Source organism: Cuculus canorus, chromosome Z, assembly GCF_017976375.1.
Source record: "Cuculus canorus isolate bCucCan1 chromosome Z, bCucCan1.pri, whole genome shotgun sequence".
NCBI classification, from domain to species: Eukaryota; Metazoa; Chordata; class Aves; order Cuculiformes; family Cuculidae; genus Cuculus; species Cuculus canorus.
In genome coordinates, this window is record NC_071441.1 from 41331727 (window position 1) to 41346924 (window position 15198).

A 15198-nucleotide genomic window follows, 5' to 3' on the forward strand; every position below is an offset into this window, starting at 1 on the left:
AGCCTGATGGTAATGCTGCAAAGTGTAACTAAACAAATGTTTGTATATGACAAAGAGTCTGAAATAGACTCCCATAGGCTCTGGCTCTGTCCAACTTGTTAATTTCCTACTGTTACAAATGCTTGGCTTTCAATCCAGTCTAGCCTTTAGAGCATGGGTTTCCAGACTTTTACTGTCCATAGAAATAGTGAGCTAAGGTGCCATATCACTGCTAGCCTATATACCCATACTATTTGTAGATGGTTCACATGCCAATAGGAGCTGTGGTCACTGTAAATAGCCTGTATTCCACCATTTCCTTCTCGCCTTTTACACTGCACGAATGTTCCTGCAGAATACCTCGACTAGGAGGCCATGCGAAGAGCTGATGTTTTTAACCTGGGAAATCTGATTGCTTTTGAATTCCTTCCATGTATGTTGTAACCTACAAACAAGAATGCAAGTTTTGGGACCACTTTTCTAAAGAAAAGGAAAGCTGCCATATGTATGCTATTTTTGCCTACGAGACTGAGAGGCCAAGATTCTTTTATTAAGTCCCAGAGGAGTAAAAAGACCACCACATTTTTATTCTCTAGTCTTGAATACAAAGTTGACTGACTCCATAAAAACAAGGCACTAGGGTGAAGTCTCAGATTTACTTTCTCCACTGCAACTGCTAAGCAGAAAAAAGTCACAGGGTCATAAGGCACTTAGTCCTGGAAACAAGGGGAAGAAAAATGTCTTCCAGTCCTAAATTGATTTGATGTGCTTAAGTATGGCCTCTGCAGTCACTGATAGTGACAGCACACGTGGCTCCAATTGCTGTTGTCTTGTTCACTTTGTTCAGCAGAAAAAAAACCTGTCACAGAGAGCTCCATTGTCAAGGAAAACGAAAGCTGTAACATAGGTTTCAATATTACAGAGTAAAAAATAAATATATATCTGGAATAACCCTAGGGCTGAGGCAAAGAGAAGGCAGGAAGCATTTCTTCCTGCCAGGGGCATCATTAGCAATCAGTACCATGAAGTATCACAACATGAAATAGGACACAAAAGCATGATTATCCTCCTCCCTTGGATTACTGACACCCCAACACAATCACCAGCCCTTTGTGAAAGTTCAAATACATTATAGTCTTTCCCTTCTCCTTTACTTAAGAATGGAGGCCTACACTCTCAAAATGGGTTGGATTTTTAGGAGAATTTAGTACGTGTGCATATAAGAGAGTAGACAGATGTTAAGTTTTGGGATGTCCTTGTGGAGTGTCTTATAGAGATGGGTCTTTCAGTGAAACTCTAAAAAGCAAGACATGACACATGTCTGTTCTCTTGTAAAAGCCCAAGGGAGAGAGCCTACTGAATCACTCTGCTGTTCTCAGGTCTTTCTCAGCGTCTGGCCAACAGAGACGGTGCTGGCATATTCTCTGAAACATCTGCTATTGTCTGAGAAGTGGAAGGAAACAGTTTATTTTATCTCCTGTAGCTGTTAGAAGATTGACAGTGACAAGTGTGAAATGGACATGTCCCACTGAAATTCAGAAAAGAAAAGCCCTGAGCAACTTCGGAATAAGTACATGGACTCGACTTCCTCATTACTCTGTAGTGCGAGCAGACATTCACATCTGTTAGCAATAAACGTCTCCCTCGTGCTTTGTAGTACCTTTCCTACCCAGCACAAGCAGCAATATCAAATATTGCTCCCTCTTCTCCATTACTTATTTTAGTGATTTGAATAGTACTACTCCCGATTTACATTAATGCAACTGAGACCTGAACAGAAAGAAATATTTTAAATTGCTCCAGGAATTATTCCTGCCTTCCACAATGCTATGCATCAGAGGAAAAAGAAGGCTAAAAACATTACTATTTCTCACCTTGCTAGCAGAAAGCTTTTCAACCTCTGAAAATTACCAGGTTTCTAAAATTCCTTCAACATACAATTAAAACACTAATCAATTTAATAGCTAAGAAGAAAATCTACAAAAATATATCCTTTGTATCTCATATAAATTATGAAAAATATTAAGAATGCTGTGTCCAGAGATTTGGTGTTGACCATTGCCCCTTAAGCTGCTACAGCAGCTACTAGATGTGATGTAAGGGCACCTAGGTATAGTTTATGCAACAGAGGACACCCCATACTTTACAGCAGAACTACCAGGGTGGACTGGACTCCCGGTCAATCTCCCTTGCCACCTTGTTCCTGGCAGCTGGCAATACTCAGTGCTTTCAAAGGAGGAGCGTTTTTCCAGGCTGCTCAAAACCAGATTGGGTAGATGGTGGATCTGGGCATAGTAAGGAGCTGGAACGCTTTACCTGATGACTCTCAAGGGTGAAGGTGTACAGGATTACGGCTGTGAAGCATGCTTCCCATGCATGGATCTGACGCACGGAAGCATTAATTTGATGGAGGGTAAGGAGGCTCTGCAAAGGGATCTGAACAAGCTGGACCACTGGGCTGAGACCAATGGCATGAAGTTTAAGAAGTCCAAATGCCGGGTCCTGCACTTGGGACACAACAACCCTATGCAGTGCTACAGAATAGGAGAAATCTGGCTAGAAAGCTGCTTGGAGGAGAAGGACCTGGGGGTGTTGGTTGACAGCCGACTGAACATGAGCCAGCAGTATGCCCAGGTGGCCAAGAAGGCCAATGGCATCTTGGCTTGTATCAGAAACGGTGTGACCAGCAGGTCCAGGGAGGTTATTCTCCCTCTGTACTTGGCACTGGTGAGACTGCACCTTGAGTACTGTGTTCACTTCTGGGCCCCTCACCACAAGAAGGATGTTGAGGCTCTGGAGCGTGTCCAGAGAAGAGCAACGAAGCTGGTGAGGGAGCTGGAGAACAAGTCTTACAAGGAGCAGCTGAGAGAGCTGGGGTTGTTTAGCCTGGAAAAGAGAAGGCTGAGGGGAGACCTTACTGCTCTCTACAACTACCTGAAAGGAGGTTGTGGAGAGGAGGGAGCTGGCCTCTTCTCCCAAGTGACAGGGGACAGGACAAGAGGGAATGGCCTCAAGCTCCACCAGAGGAGGTTCAGGCTTGACATCAGGAAAAAAAATTTCATGGCAAGGGTCACTGGGCACTGGAACAGGCTGCCCAGGGAGGTGGTTGAGTCACCTTCCCTGGAGGTGTTTAAAGGACAGATGGATGAGGTGCTGAGGGGCATGGTTTAGGGATTGATAGGAATGGTTGAACTCGATGATCCAGTAGGTCCTTTCCAGCCTAGTGATTCTATGATTCCCTGGGAAGCATCCTTCCACAGGAGGAAAGGAGTCATCTTCCTCATTGCCGCCCCTGCAGCTCCCAGTGTGCTCCTGATACAAGCACAACCCTTCTTCCTCAGGAATGGGAAACCATTTCTGGTTCTCTGTCCCAGATGAAGGAATATACACAAAAAGATATCCTCACCTTCCTCATCCTCTTACCAATGGCAGTGCGACACAGCAAAAAGAGCCTGAGGAGCTCAAACAAGCACAAGCTGGCAGAGGGATGAAGGGAAATACACTGCAGCTGGGGATGGCTGGACCTGAGGCTGTTCCAGCTACAGCAGGGTTAGGGATTGTGGAGGCAGCAGAGACAGTGTTTGAAGGCATATACTGCCTGAGAAGGGCAGGGAAGGGAATTCCAGATAGAAAACACTGGAGCAGTGCCTAGGTGTGTGCTTTGACTTTTCTGAAGGAAGGTGACTAGCCCTCGATCTGCCAAGGACATGGTTTTAAGAGTTATACTTATAATACATATAACAACTGCATTCGTGGTGCAGTACTCCTACTCAGTCACTTCCAACCTTTTATAGTAGGTTTAGGTAGAATCACATTTTTTTCTGAGCTAGGGAGTGAGAAATGTACCTGAAGGTATTGCCAGCAATAAGTTAAACAACTTGTGTATACTTACAGGAGGAAGTATTTGTTTCTTCTGTTGAAGCTTGTATCCTAAGCATGGGTTCTGCAACACACAGAAGTAACAACAAAGTTGTAAGAACACAGTGACTGCTACATTGTTATGCTGGAGAAGCCTGAACATCTTTGGACAGCAGTGCTTTCTAAGTTATTTGCTTGTTTCGGTTTGGCTTTGTTTTTTGTTTGTTTGTTTTCATTAATCAAGAAACCACCAAAACAGAGAAAAAAGTGAGATAGCCCAAGAAAGCAAAGAACTTCAAAGTCGGTACAGCACGTCCTAGGCACACTGTGAATCAATTACAGCAAAAAATGCTCCAAAGCTGGTGGGGTGAGGCATGGAGTGGCAGGAAGGCCAGGACAAAACTGGCAGAGAGAGCAAAGTTTCCAACTGTTTGTGACAGTGTCAGAGGAAAGCGGAAAGCAGTAAGCCATGGGTCTTGAACCTCCACATGCTGACTCAGGAACCACTAACTTCTTGACATCTCACATAACTCCAAATGGTCAGTCAGGCCTCCAGGTCTATCACAACTATGGCTAAGGACCTTGGCGTCCTGAAAGAGAGCAGGGTACATGAATGCCACCCCTCTGAGGAGAGCTGTAGCAGGAAGGTACTGCAGAATATGTTCCAGAACAAAATGGGACATAGCACCAGCCACAAAGCTGTTACAAAGAAAGGAAAATGAAGAAGCATTCTCAAGATGGCAAATAATCCTGTAGAACAACTGAAGGAAATGAATACAAATCGCATAAAGGAAACACTCAGAAGTGTTAATGAAAGAAGCAAGCTAGCTAGAACAAGGGTTGAACCTTCTGAGCTGCAGGAACCTGACCCATGCAGCAAACCAGAGCCATGCATATGGGTGGCTGCACAGGCTTTCACTGACTTAGAGCCCAGCAAAACGTATGGTGTCATGCATGAATAAAGAATTGAAGAGTGTGTTTGAGAAGTACTATCAGCTTGAAGGAAAAGTTTGCAGAGAAAGCACTTTCCCTGAAGTGGCAATGTGACACGCCACTGTGGAAAGGGATGAAGGAGGTCAGGGTGGCTAGCAATTTGCCTGTGCATTCTAAGGAGCATGTCAGGCATGTTGCACGCTCTGTAGTGAAATATTTAACATGTAACATCAGGCAGAAAAAATGAATCTGTCACCTAGTAGAGTCAGTTTTTACACAGAGTAAAACCACATTTAAAATCTAAGAGTGCTCTGTAATTCCTTCCATCACCAAAAAGTAATTGTAGCAATACTTCAAGAATACTGCTGATTTAAACACTAGCATCTCACTATAGCCTATCTCCAATTAAAAAAGTAATGCACTAATAACTTCTTTGCATTTGCAAGACCTGGGTGGGAAAAAAAAAAAAAAAAAAAGCAGTGCCCCAGACCACAGACTCTATTGGTCAGTAGGAAACTCCTATAGAGGCATAGAAAGCTGACATGGTCTGGATCCAGGTCTGGGTGAGAACGGTGGGGAAAAATGGCACTTGGCTGGGCTTGGCTCTAGCCACATAGCAAAGACCTACTCAGAGCTGCACGAGGAGACCTCAACAAGCAGACCATGGAACTTATTGCCTTCTGCTCTCTGTCAGGACAATAGTGTGATGTCCTGCTTGGCATGAAATCTGCCAATGCAGTGATTCATCAGGAATGCAGTCAGCCTTTTCAACATCCCAGCCGCCTGCTCTCCAGTGGCACAACAGCAGTAAAGAGAAGAACAGTACTGTAACAGCAGGCATGGGAAGGGGCATAGACAAAGAAAGAGACCACTCAAGAACAAGAAATTTGGTTCATGGGAAAGAAGGGAATGAAGTGCAGGGACTGCCTTTTTGCTGCACAAGGGAGAGGCCAGGCGAGCTCAGAGGAGTCGGTGATCAGCATGTCACCTCCTTTAAACAAAAATAGTTCCAATGGTTACAGGACACTTGCTATTAGCTATGTGGTCTCATACATATCCAGTGAAGCACCAGTGACAGGCCCCACTGAGAACATGAAAGAATATGTGCACATCCAACGGCTCTTCTGCCAGGCAGCAGAGCCAAGATTTCAGAAGTAGGTCGCCACACACGCAGATGCATCAAAGGAGAGGCTGCAGGCACGCTAAATGCAAAATCTGGCAATCACACTGTTTTTCTTGATCTATCCTACAAACACTGTCATCTCACACTAAAACCTGTCTCTGCCAGACAGAGCTTTCTCAAAAAGATAAAAGGACCCCTGCCTCTTTGCCAAGCAGGATATGTGCATCGTGTAAATCCTTGAGATGCTCAGCTTACACACGCCTATCTACAGCTCCCTCAGCCAAATTCAGCAGTAGAGGCAACTGCTTGTATTGCGGCCATATATATATGAAGTAGCTCTAATAGTTAAAATAATTAAAGTGACTTCTCACTGAGGACAGTTCCAGGAGTAACTCTGGAGGCGTGCAATCTGTAACTGCAGGTGGTATGCTGAAAGCAAAATTCTACCAGCCTGAACGGACACCATCTGGAGAACACTCCTAGTATCCCAAGGCAGCTTCATAAATGGTTAAGCTACTGACAGTGAATTACCTGTCTACATTCACAGAACCCACAGAGCTGCCAGGAATTATATGAAGAGCCCTGAGAACGAGAGGAGTCTAGGCAACAGACTTTCTGGAGGAAACCTCGATATGTCTATACACTCTGCAAATTGATATGTAGCTGCTAGGATTTTGAGGAACAGAAGCAAAAAGGGCTTATTCAAGACACAGTTCCTAACAACTCAAATACTTTTTAACTTGGGCTGCTGTGGGCTGACAGCTGCAGGCCAAGTTAGCATCCTCAATACAAATACAGGGTGTTAAAAAGTACACTTTAACCCTCCTTCATTCATTTCTTAGTCCCTGTCGCAGCTCCAGTATTCAAGGTAATACTGAGGAGTTGGATGCAGGTGAATTCTTCTCTGCTCAGAGGGAGGAGCTTCAGAGCTGCAGTAGCAGTTTGAAGAAGGAACGAAGAAAAGGATATAGAAAGACCCTGTTAATTCAACTTACGTGAAGAAGTTTTTGTCCCTTCTGTTGATACTGGTATCTTTCTGGTGCTTTCTGGAAAACACAAGAGGCAACAAGAAGTTATAATGTAGAGTCAAATGATCCTCTAACAGTATTCAGGTCCAAGAATGGACAAGGTAAAGGGGAAAAAGGTGTCTAAAGAAGCAAGCTCAATTTTTGCTTCAGTGGGCAGAGGCTGCAATCAGACACCAATGTACAAAAGTTTCCTTTTGGGAAAAATCTAAAAACAATGACGTCACTAGTGGGATTAAAGAAAAAAGCCTGTTTCTTCGGAAAGAAGCCAGTTGTTCAATCTCTCCTTCTATCCTAGGAATAATTCCTCAGTGACAACAGGAGAAATCATGCTCTGCTTCTGGAAGGTGTCAGTGTGAGTATTCACTCCTTATGCTTCTAGGCAGTTAAATCTTGTGAAGATGTGTTCCTGTTCATATCACTTGAATTGCTGGTAAGTACATCCAATAATGTCACTTGCCACTTCAGGGAAATCTTCTAAGTTGCACATGCAAACCCAGTCCCCTATATGATGATTGCTGTGGGCTCTGTGATGGAAATCAAACAGTTGCTTCACTGAAGTGATGAGAAAAGTTCTTCTTCCATATTGGTCCTACATACAAAGATATGCTATTCCTAGTGACATACTGCCAAAGACTTCTTGCATCCACTTGTTGAACTGGCTGATGGCTATGGGGGATGATGCTACCATGCTTAGATCCCTGCTAATGCCTTCCAGAATACAGATGGGAGAAAGCAGAAAGTAGAAAGCCTTCATTTAGGCTTCACAGACCCGTACATAGTATTTATTCCAATGACACCATTCATCTGCCCTTGCGATGCTGACCCCATAAGTCATAATTATTTGCAATTTTCTAGGTGTGAACAAGTCACCCTTCAGTTGTACATATCAACAATCCTGGCCTTCTCCAAGTTCTCAAAACACTTTTCAGCCTCATAGTGGTGCAGTTCAATACAGATGCAAAAGTTTCAACTCCACAGCTAAAGAAGGGCCACAAATACTAGAGAAGAAGTCTTGCCTTGAATCCTCAAGGCACAGCAAGAATCCTCTGGTAGGCTGAACAAAAAGAATTCAGAAAAAGGCAATTTAGGAATGTTTTTTACTCTGTTCTGTGATTCTAAATGAGGAGGCGCTGTGCCTAGTGCCTCCAGAGTCCACAGAAACTTGACCAGAGACAAAACTCAGTCCAACCGTCTTCCCTTCAATATTCCTCTCATTAAACTTCAGTGCTGAGCCTGTATTTTAAGTTCTTATTTGCTAGCTCTTCTTTTCTTTTCTATTTTTTTTCCATTTTGATCTGCTGTTCTTTGGCAAATATCTTGTTGCCTGTGCATTATGTTCCAGTTTCATATCGCTAACATGTGAGAACACGTTATGCAGCATTTCCCTGATAGTCAATGATGTGTGGCATGGAAATGAGTATCATAAGCACTAGGTCTTGGAACACAGTAACTTGCAATCAGGCAGTCTTCAGGACCATTTTTAGGGGTACAGAGGCAGTTTGCTGTTGTGCAGTTGGATTGGCTGAGCAATTGACCTTTCTTAGTCTCAACAAGAGACAGAACAGGTTTGACAGCTGCATAGCTCAGCATCTGGCACAACTGAAGCAAATTTTTATTTCACTGTTAAAGAAAATACATTCCATTTAGTGCCTGTGCTGAGTTTGATGGAGCATTTCTTACTGCTATCTCCCTAGTACAGCTGTGTCTGCATGAGTGCTGGCAAGAAGTTTCCCCAGCAGTGGAACATATCATCTGAAACACGATGAGAAATATGTTTGGAAAACATGTGGCAAAGTTACACACTACCAAGGCTTACCAGTAACATTTGTGTTAGCAACATTAACAGTGGATGCCAACATTTGGAAGACACAAAATTTGTGTGCGTTGTTTACTAAAGACAGTATACCACAGTGGTAAAAGAGGCATTTTACTTCACCCAAGAGGGCCATCACAGGTCCACATGATAAGACACGTGAACACAAGAAGTGGAGAGAAAAGAGGCTGCTGGTAGGGGTCTGTCAATACTTGCCTCAGGTGGAAGAGATGGAAGCATTTTTCAGTCCTGATACTTACAGTTGCTGCTGCAGTCTAAGGTATGGAGATCGCAGCCCGCAGCCATGTTTTCAGCATCACATTTAAGTGCCCAAAAGGAGCAGCTACCTCAGATACCCCCATCCATTTCTATCCCCTGGTGTTTCTAGGAGTACTTAGTTTTGGTGAAGTGCTGTTTCCTGAAACTGTTTGTGCTGGGGTTTCTTACATAAAAATATCGAAGGACGGACAGGAGATCCTTGTTTGGGGATGGTTTAAGTGTCAGGTCCCTGAAGTCTCATTTCCTTAATATTCTGGCCTTAATATTCTGCTGCCTTCTCTGGCAACACACAGAAGAGCTCCCTCAACCCTCACAGGACTCACAGTGACTCATCACTTTGCTGGGCTTGGTACTTTGATCCATTCTTCCAGGTAAGAGAACTTTCTTTGGGCAGGGAGGAAATAACTCGGTTCTTGTGCAACAAGCTTTGTTGTAATGCTTCTGAGAGAGGCAGGAGATTCTCCTTCTCAGAAAAGACCACCTCTTCAGGGATAACCAAACATCTAACAATCGTTAGCTGCTGCTGTGAAAAGCCCTCTGCATGCCCTCACAGGCACTTTGTACTTCCAGATAGTTTGTCAAAGGCCTACTACAAAAAGCCTACTCGAGCAAACTGAAGGGATTTGGTTAACCTCCTGCGTTTTGGTTCAGGCCCTGAAGGTAGCTCTGATGACCCTGACAGGGACAACGAGCTGGGCTCTGTGGAGGATTCAAACACCACGAACATCAGAGGTAGCTACAGCTGCAAACGAGCTTTCTGAGATCCTGAGATTTACTTTCTGGCAGTCATACAAGATTTAAGCCTTTTGCATTGATTGTGCAATTTTGACGACACATTCTGAATTACATGAAGAATGACACAAACTAGCACACACTTTGAGAAATAGGGAGTATCTGAGACCTCTGCTACTTGGTCTACAGATGGCAAGTAGGGAATAAGTGTATAGAGGGGGAATAAGGCCATAGCCTAAGACCTCAGAACCATACAGACACATTCCCAAGGATATAGGGAGATCCAATGACTAAAGTCATGTTTTGTTTCTTAAAACTACCACACATTTTACCTTTTTTCCAGATCTTCCAAGAATTATCATCTTAAATTTGGATTAAAAGAGCATCACCCTCAATTCAAATATGTCAAATTGCAAGGAAAGGCTCAAAGTTACTCTGAAAGGAATTGCTCTGTCAAACTGAGTGATGGCAACATTTCTTTTTATGTGAAGGCCCAAATCACTGATCTTGGTCCAGGCATGATGATTCGCAACAACTGAGAATATAACCCATTACACTAGCCAGCTGAAAACAAACTACGATCCAGGTCACCTGTAACTATGCTAAGGAGAGAAGCAATACTCTGATCTCCTGCTTTAATCAAGTCTCAGACAAATTATGAGTAGAAGGGATTTGGCTTGCATTTGATGTATTTCATAGATGCCAACATGCTCTACAGGTACTCGATGCAACATGCTTTTATTTACTTATTCTCTGCTGTCTTCTTGAGGATAAGCTACTGGCTACCTCCTAATGAAGAATAGAAAACTAAATTTTAATGAATGATGAATATCAGATTCTTATTGACTACTGAACAGCTCAAAGCTGTTAGTATCACTGCAAGTCCTATGGATGCAATATCCGAAGACTGCACAGGCCACAGACCATGTAGCTAATGAATTTACCAAGTCTTACCTCTGCCTACAGTTGAGTTACATAAACAGACCACCTGACGACTTTTTTTCGGGAATAGCTATCCCAGGCCCCACCACTGATGACTCAAATTACGCCAACTCACTTAGCCTACATGTGCAGGATGAATGCTCACACAATACCCTGCACACAACCCAGCAGTTATCCAGAACCACAGACTGCTAATTTCTGAAATATCTCTGCAGGAAGCCATTCTTCTGCACCCTGAGTCATGCTGGGCACAGTAAACAACCCTAGAGAGGCAAAAGATTTAGGTCAACAAGTTTAAATGGAAAAGACTGATACCACATTCAGCTCGCGCAGTGGCATGCTCAACACTTCAGAAAATAAGGTCACTTACCTAGTTGTCTAAATAAGGGGGTATGTGAGCAAATTTTCAAACATAAAGTTGAAAGTTTTCGCCATGGTATGAAGTATTCTCTCAGTGTTACTTGCTAAGCATAGTAAGATCTCATGTTTATGAGAAAGTTTATGAAAAATTTCACTGCAGGAATTTTGCCTGGCTGAAGTGACAAATTATGATGCAAAAAAGCAGTTATTATTGCATTAGCAAACTGGTGCCCTCTTTCTACAGCTCCAGGAGAACATTACACCTCTATTCTGACCTCAATTACAATTTTTCTTTAGGGACCATACATGACTAGGAGTCAATGAAAATAAGAAGGCAGCTCATATCGTGTGGGCAAGTTATACTCAATATAAAGTTAAAAGAGAACAGAATAGGTCCCACTGCTTGCTATTAAAACTGGTTAAAAAATAGTGTTTGCCTTACTATTTTTAAGCTTGTTGCATTTTTAATCCACATATATGGCTCTACAGACAAAGTGTTATGTTTCTTTCAGTAAAAATGAGAAAATTTAAAAGTCTGTGTAGGCTAATAGAGTTTGTGTGTATTATGTGCATTTATGTTGTAGCAAAAACTTGCACAAGAGCAAATTTGGCAGTTTTAGGTAACAGCAATATTAACAATAACAACAGCAGCAACAAGGACAGGAGTTACTATTACACTGACTATTACTGTTCAGGACAGAAAATTTTGCTGGTTCTGAGGATGAGATCAAGGGAAAATACAGCTCTTTGTTCAATGAAAGCCACAAAAGATGTTTTACAATTGCATTACAATTACACACATTCTCTATGCTTTGGAGTAGGGAATTGAAACTAGCAGTTTTCAGACACATGACCTTAGTAGTAAAGGTGTTGTTTTTCCCATGAATGGGTAAAAAACCAACACATTTGCCTTGTTTTTCATACGTTTTTTACTCCACCATCATCCTATCTGCTGGAGGTGGAAGGAAGTAACCTCTCTGCCTACCGTGATAGCTTTAATCCTCTCTGATGTCCATGTACTAGTTTTCCAAAGTGGCTCCTGGGCAGCACCGGACTCCAATGTCTTCTCCAAACAACAAAAATGTTGTTTCCATTGGCAGGAAACAACAAATAAGAGCTAAATATTGTGCCTTTTAAAAAAAAAAAACCAACAAGCTTTCTCTTTCTTATGAGTAGTGCAAGACCACACAGAAATATAGGGCCTGAGCAACGACTGCTCATCAGGGCTCACTACTGAGTTTGGATCCCAAATCTGTCATTAAGCCAGCAAGGGAAGAGGTCAGGGAATGTGGGGGAAGGAGGGGTGAGGAGGTCACCCATGCAGGGGGTCTGTCCCTATTTGCAAAGCAGATGTTGCCCTCAGAGGCCTTAGAGATCCATTGCTCTTAAGTCACCAGATGTTGCCCATGCTGTTCCTCAAATCCAGGTGGAAAATTCCATCATTAGGAGGAAAATCAGGAACAATTTTACTGGTAATTTATAAGCAGAAGGGGCTCAGATGTATATGTGCCAACCAAATATGCATGATTGATTTATTCATGCAATGAATGCTGCCATGCCTGATTCTACATTATCAAATATCACTGATATGTTCCAGTTCAGATATCACCGAGTTTCCAGTTCAGATCTTTACAGACAAGAGCCAGCTGCCAGGTTTAGATTGGATCCCAGTTTGTTCACATTCACGGGTGTTTTCATGCACTGCTGTGTTTCAAACAACTTATGTTTTGCAATAAGATTAGATACCTTCTAACATATCAGTCATAAATGCACATAACAGAGCTTGCCTACAAATGTTTTCATTCAAAATCAAGCTCCCATCTCCCTGCAGCAGGAGTATTTTGTTGTCATTCAGCACAGCCCAAAGGAAGTTGAAAAATCCATGTCATGAAGCACAGGAATGAGGTCCCACATGCACTACCCACTGACATTACCAGTGACATTCCTTGTCTGAGAAAGTAATAGAGGGTGCCCAAGCATTTTTTTTGCATTTATCTGTATCATTGGCAAGCACAGTGCCTACAATTGAGCGTTGGAAACTCCAGTATCTCAGAAGCGGTATAGGAGCTTTCCATGTAAGCAGCTAACCAAAATTTGTACTCACGGAAACCAAGAACATTTACAAAACTATATAGAAACACCTACTCAGTTTTCCTCCTAGTAACATTCTGGTAAATAACACTTGCTATTTTAAATCAGTCTGCTGACATCTGATCATGATTATAATACCATGCAGACAGTATGAAATCTCAGCACTTGAGACTCTAGTTGATGAAATAGAATAACAAATACACAAAATTAATACAGTAGAGCAATCACCATGTGACCACAAAACAGCAGATAGCCAAAGAAGAATCCCACTGGTTTAAGTTTGTTTTTCTATTTATTTATATGCCTGTTTCAGAGCACAATCTGGAATAGAAAAGCATCCCTGGTAACTACCATTGTGACAACATCTTTAAACCCAACTCAGATATGCACAGAACTTCTGCTTTGTTTGCTAATGAAGGCATGTTCATCTGATACTTCACAAATGACTGGACACTGGAGTTTGAATTATTGGAGCTGAATTAGTCAATGTCACTCCTAAGCAACAAGATTTCAGCAGAACCGCAGCCTCCAACTTACTGAGCAAGGAGAAACAGTATTGCTAAAACATTTGTGTACAATGGCAACACCCATGAAAAGCTGTCAGAAAAAGAACTTCCCCTACATGAAGTGGAAAGGAGCTCTGCAAAAATAGGAATATATAATAATTTTATATCTTTTAGGTAAGTCTAAACGGTGTCTGCCTCACAAGAAGCTCTGCTCGTCAAGAAAATAAGTTTAAACTGCAGTACCTGAATTACATTAATGCATTTGAATACTATGCTTTCAAATATATTCATGCTTTTTTCTTTATTATTCTAGAAATCAAAAGAAAAATTTATCAACAGCTGTGAAAGTAAAAATGGAGGCAATCAGAGCCATACAAATACTCCTTAAAAGCAAAGACAGGAGTGATAGTTTGGAATTTCAGACTAGGACATGTTTTATGTTAAATGAAAGCTTCTCGACAGGTCTACATTGCCTCCGCTACTGATGTGTACTATGGGAACTGGAATCTTCTTCTTTCTTGACTATTTTGACTGCTTCTTAGGTTTGGTATTGGAAAATGTCTCACAGGAAATGCTGATCTCTCCTGAGATCCACAGAAGGCATCCAATTTGTCTGGGTAAGGAAAATCAAACATCTCAACTACACAGGAGACAAGCCAGTCCTGATTAATTTCCTTAGCACACCTAATAGATTTCAGTGTTTCCACTTCCACTCCACTTGCAAAGCTTTCCCCTCCTCCAAACTCTTTTGTCCTGGTGGCAATTTTAATGCACAGTCTATCTGAACATGATAGTAAAATGAAGAGCCAGGCCTTACCATTGGTGTCTGTGATTATAACACTGGCTTTAGTACTGTCATTCCCTAGTTTGCTGCTCACTCTGCATGCATATTCCCCAGCATCAGCCAACGTTGCTCTGTAAATGTGAAGCTCAGAGTATTTCCTGTGAAATCAGAAAAAAACATGTAAACATCTTGTACTGGAATAACAGTCACTGCATCAACTAATGCACTCTTTCCTCTTAACCAGAAGTCTTGTCTTCCATTCATACTGAAAGATTAACACTATCCAGGTTTGAAAGAAAGGAAAAGAATAAAAAAATATCTCTCTTACAGGCTGCTGGAAAACAGGCATATTAATGAACTCAAACAGAGATACTCATTTATGTTTTTCTGCTTCAGAATAGTCTTTATTCTAAAAGGAAACCTGAAAAACAACCCTCCTTTCTCAGCTGAATTGTTGACTACACAGATGCCATGGAGCTGGGTGTAATACTAAAATAGATTACGCTTTCCTACAGGTTTATACAGTCAATAGCAGCGTTCTGTGTAAGTACTGTAGTTTCTAACATCTGACTAAATAATTATGAGATTAGGACACACCACTCTCTTTAATAACCTCTGAAACCCCAATAGTAAATCATCCTCCAGCACTAACAAAAAATAATGGGCAGGAGCACAATTTGCATGAAGCTACATTTTGTTCCTAGCTCAGAGACGTAATTTAATCAGTCTCCAAGGCTTTAAGATTAGACTTTAAAATGCAGAACTCCTAC

General features: G+C 42.1%; 1 protein-coding gene across 5 annotated transcripts in view; it reads right to left on the reverse strand.

Annotated features, from left to right (window-relative positions):
• The window catches only part of NRG1 (neuregulin 1), a 455801-nt gene that overhangs the window by 125162 nt on the left and 315441 nt on the right, over positions 1 to 15198 (reverse strand). For 4 of the 5 annotated variants that reach the window (XM_054055245.1, XM_054055243.1, XM_054055244.1 and 1 more), the window contains 3 exons: positions 14462 to 14586; positions 6889 to 6939; positions 3872 to 3922 (listed from right to left, as the gene is read on the reverse strand). In XM_054055245.1, coding sequence (XP_053911220.1) covers positions 3872 to 3922; positions 6889 to 6939; positions 14462 to 14586 — 227 coding nt within the window. The remainder of the gene's footprint in view (positions 1 to 3871; positions 3923 to 6888; positions 6940 to 14461; positions 14587 to 15198) is intronic. The other variant, XM_054055246.1, reaches the window with a different exon arrangement.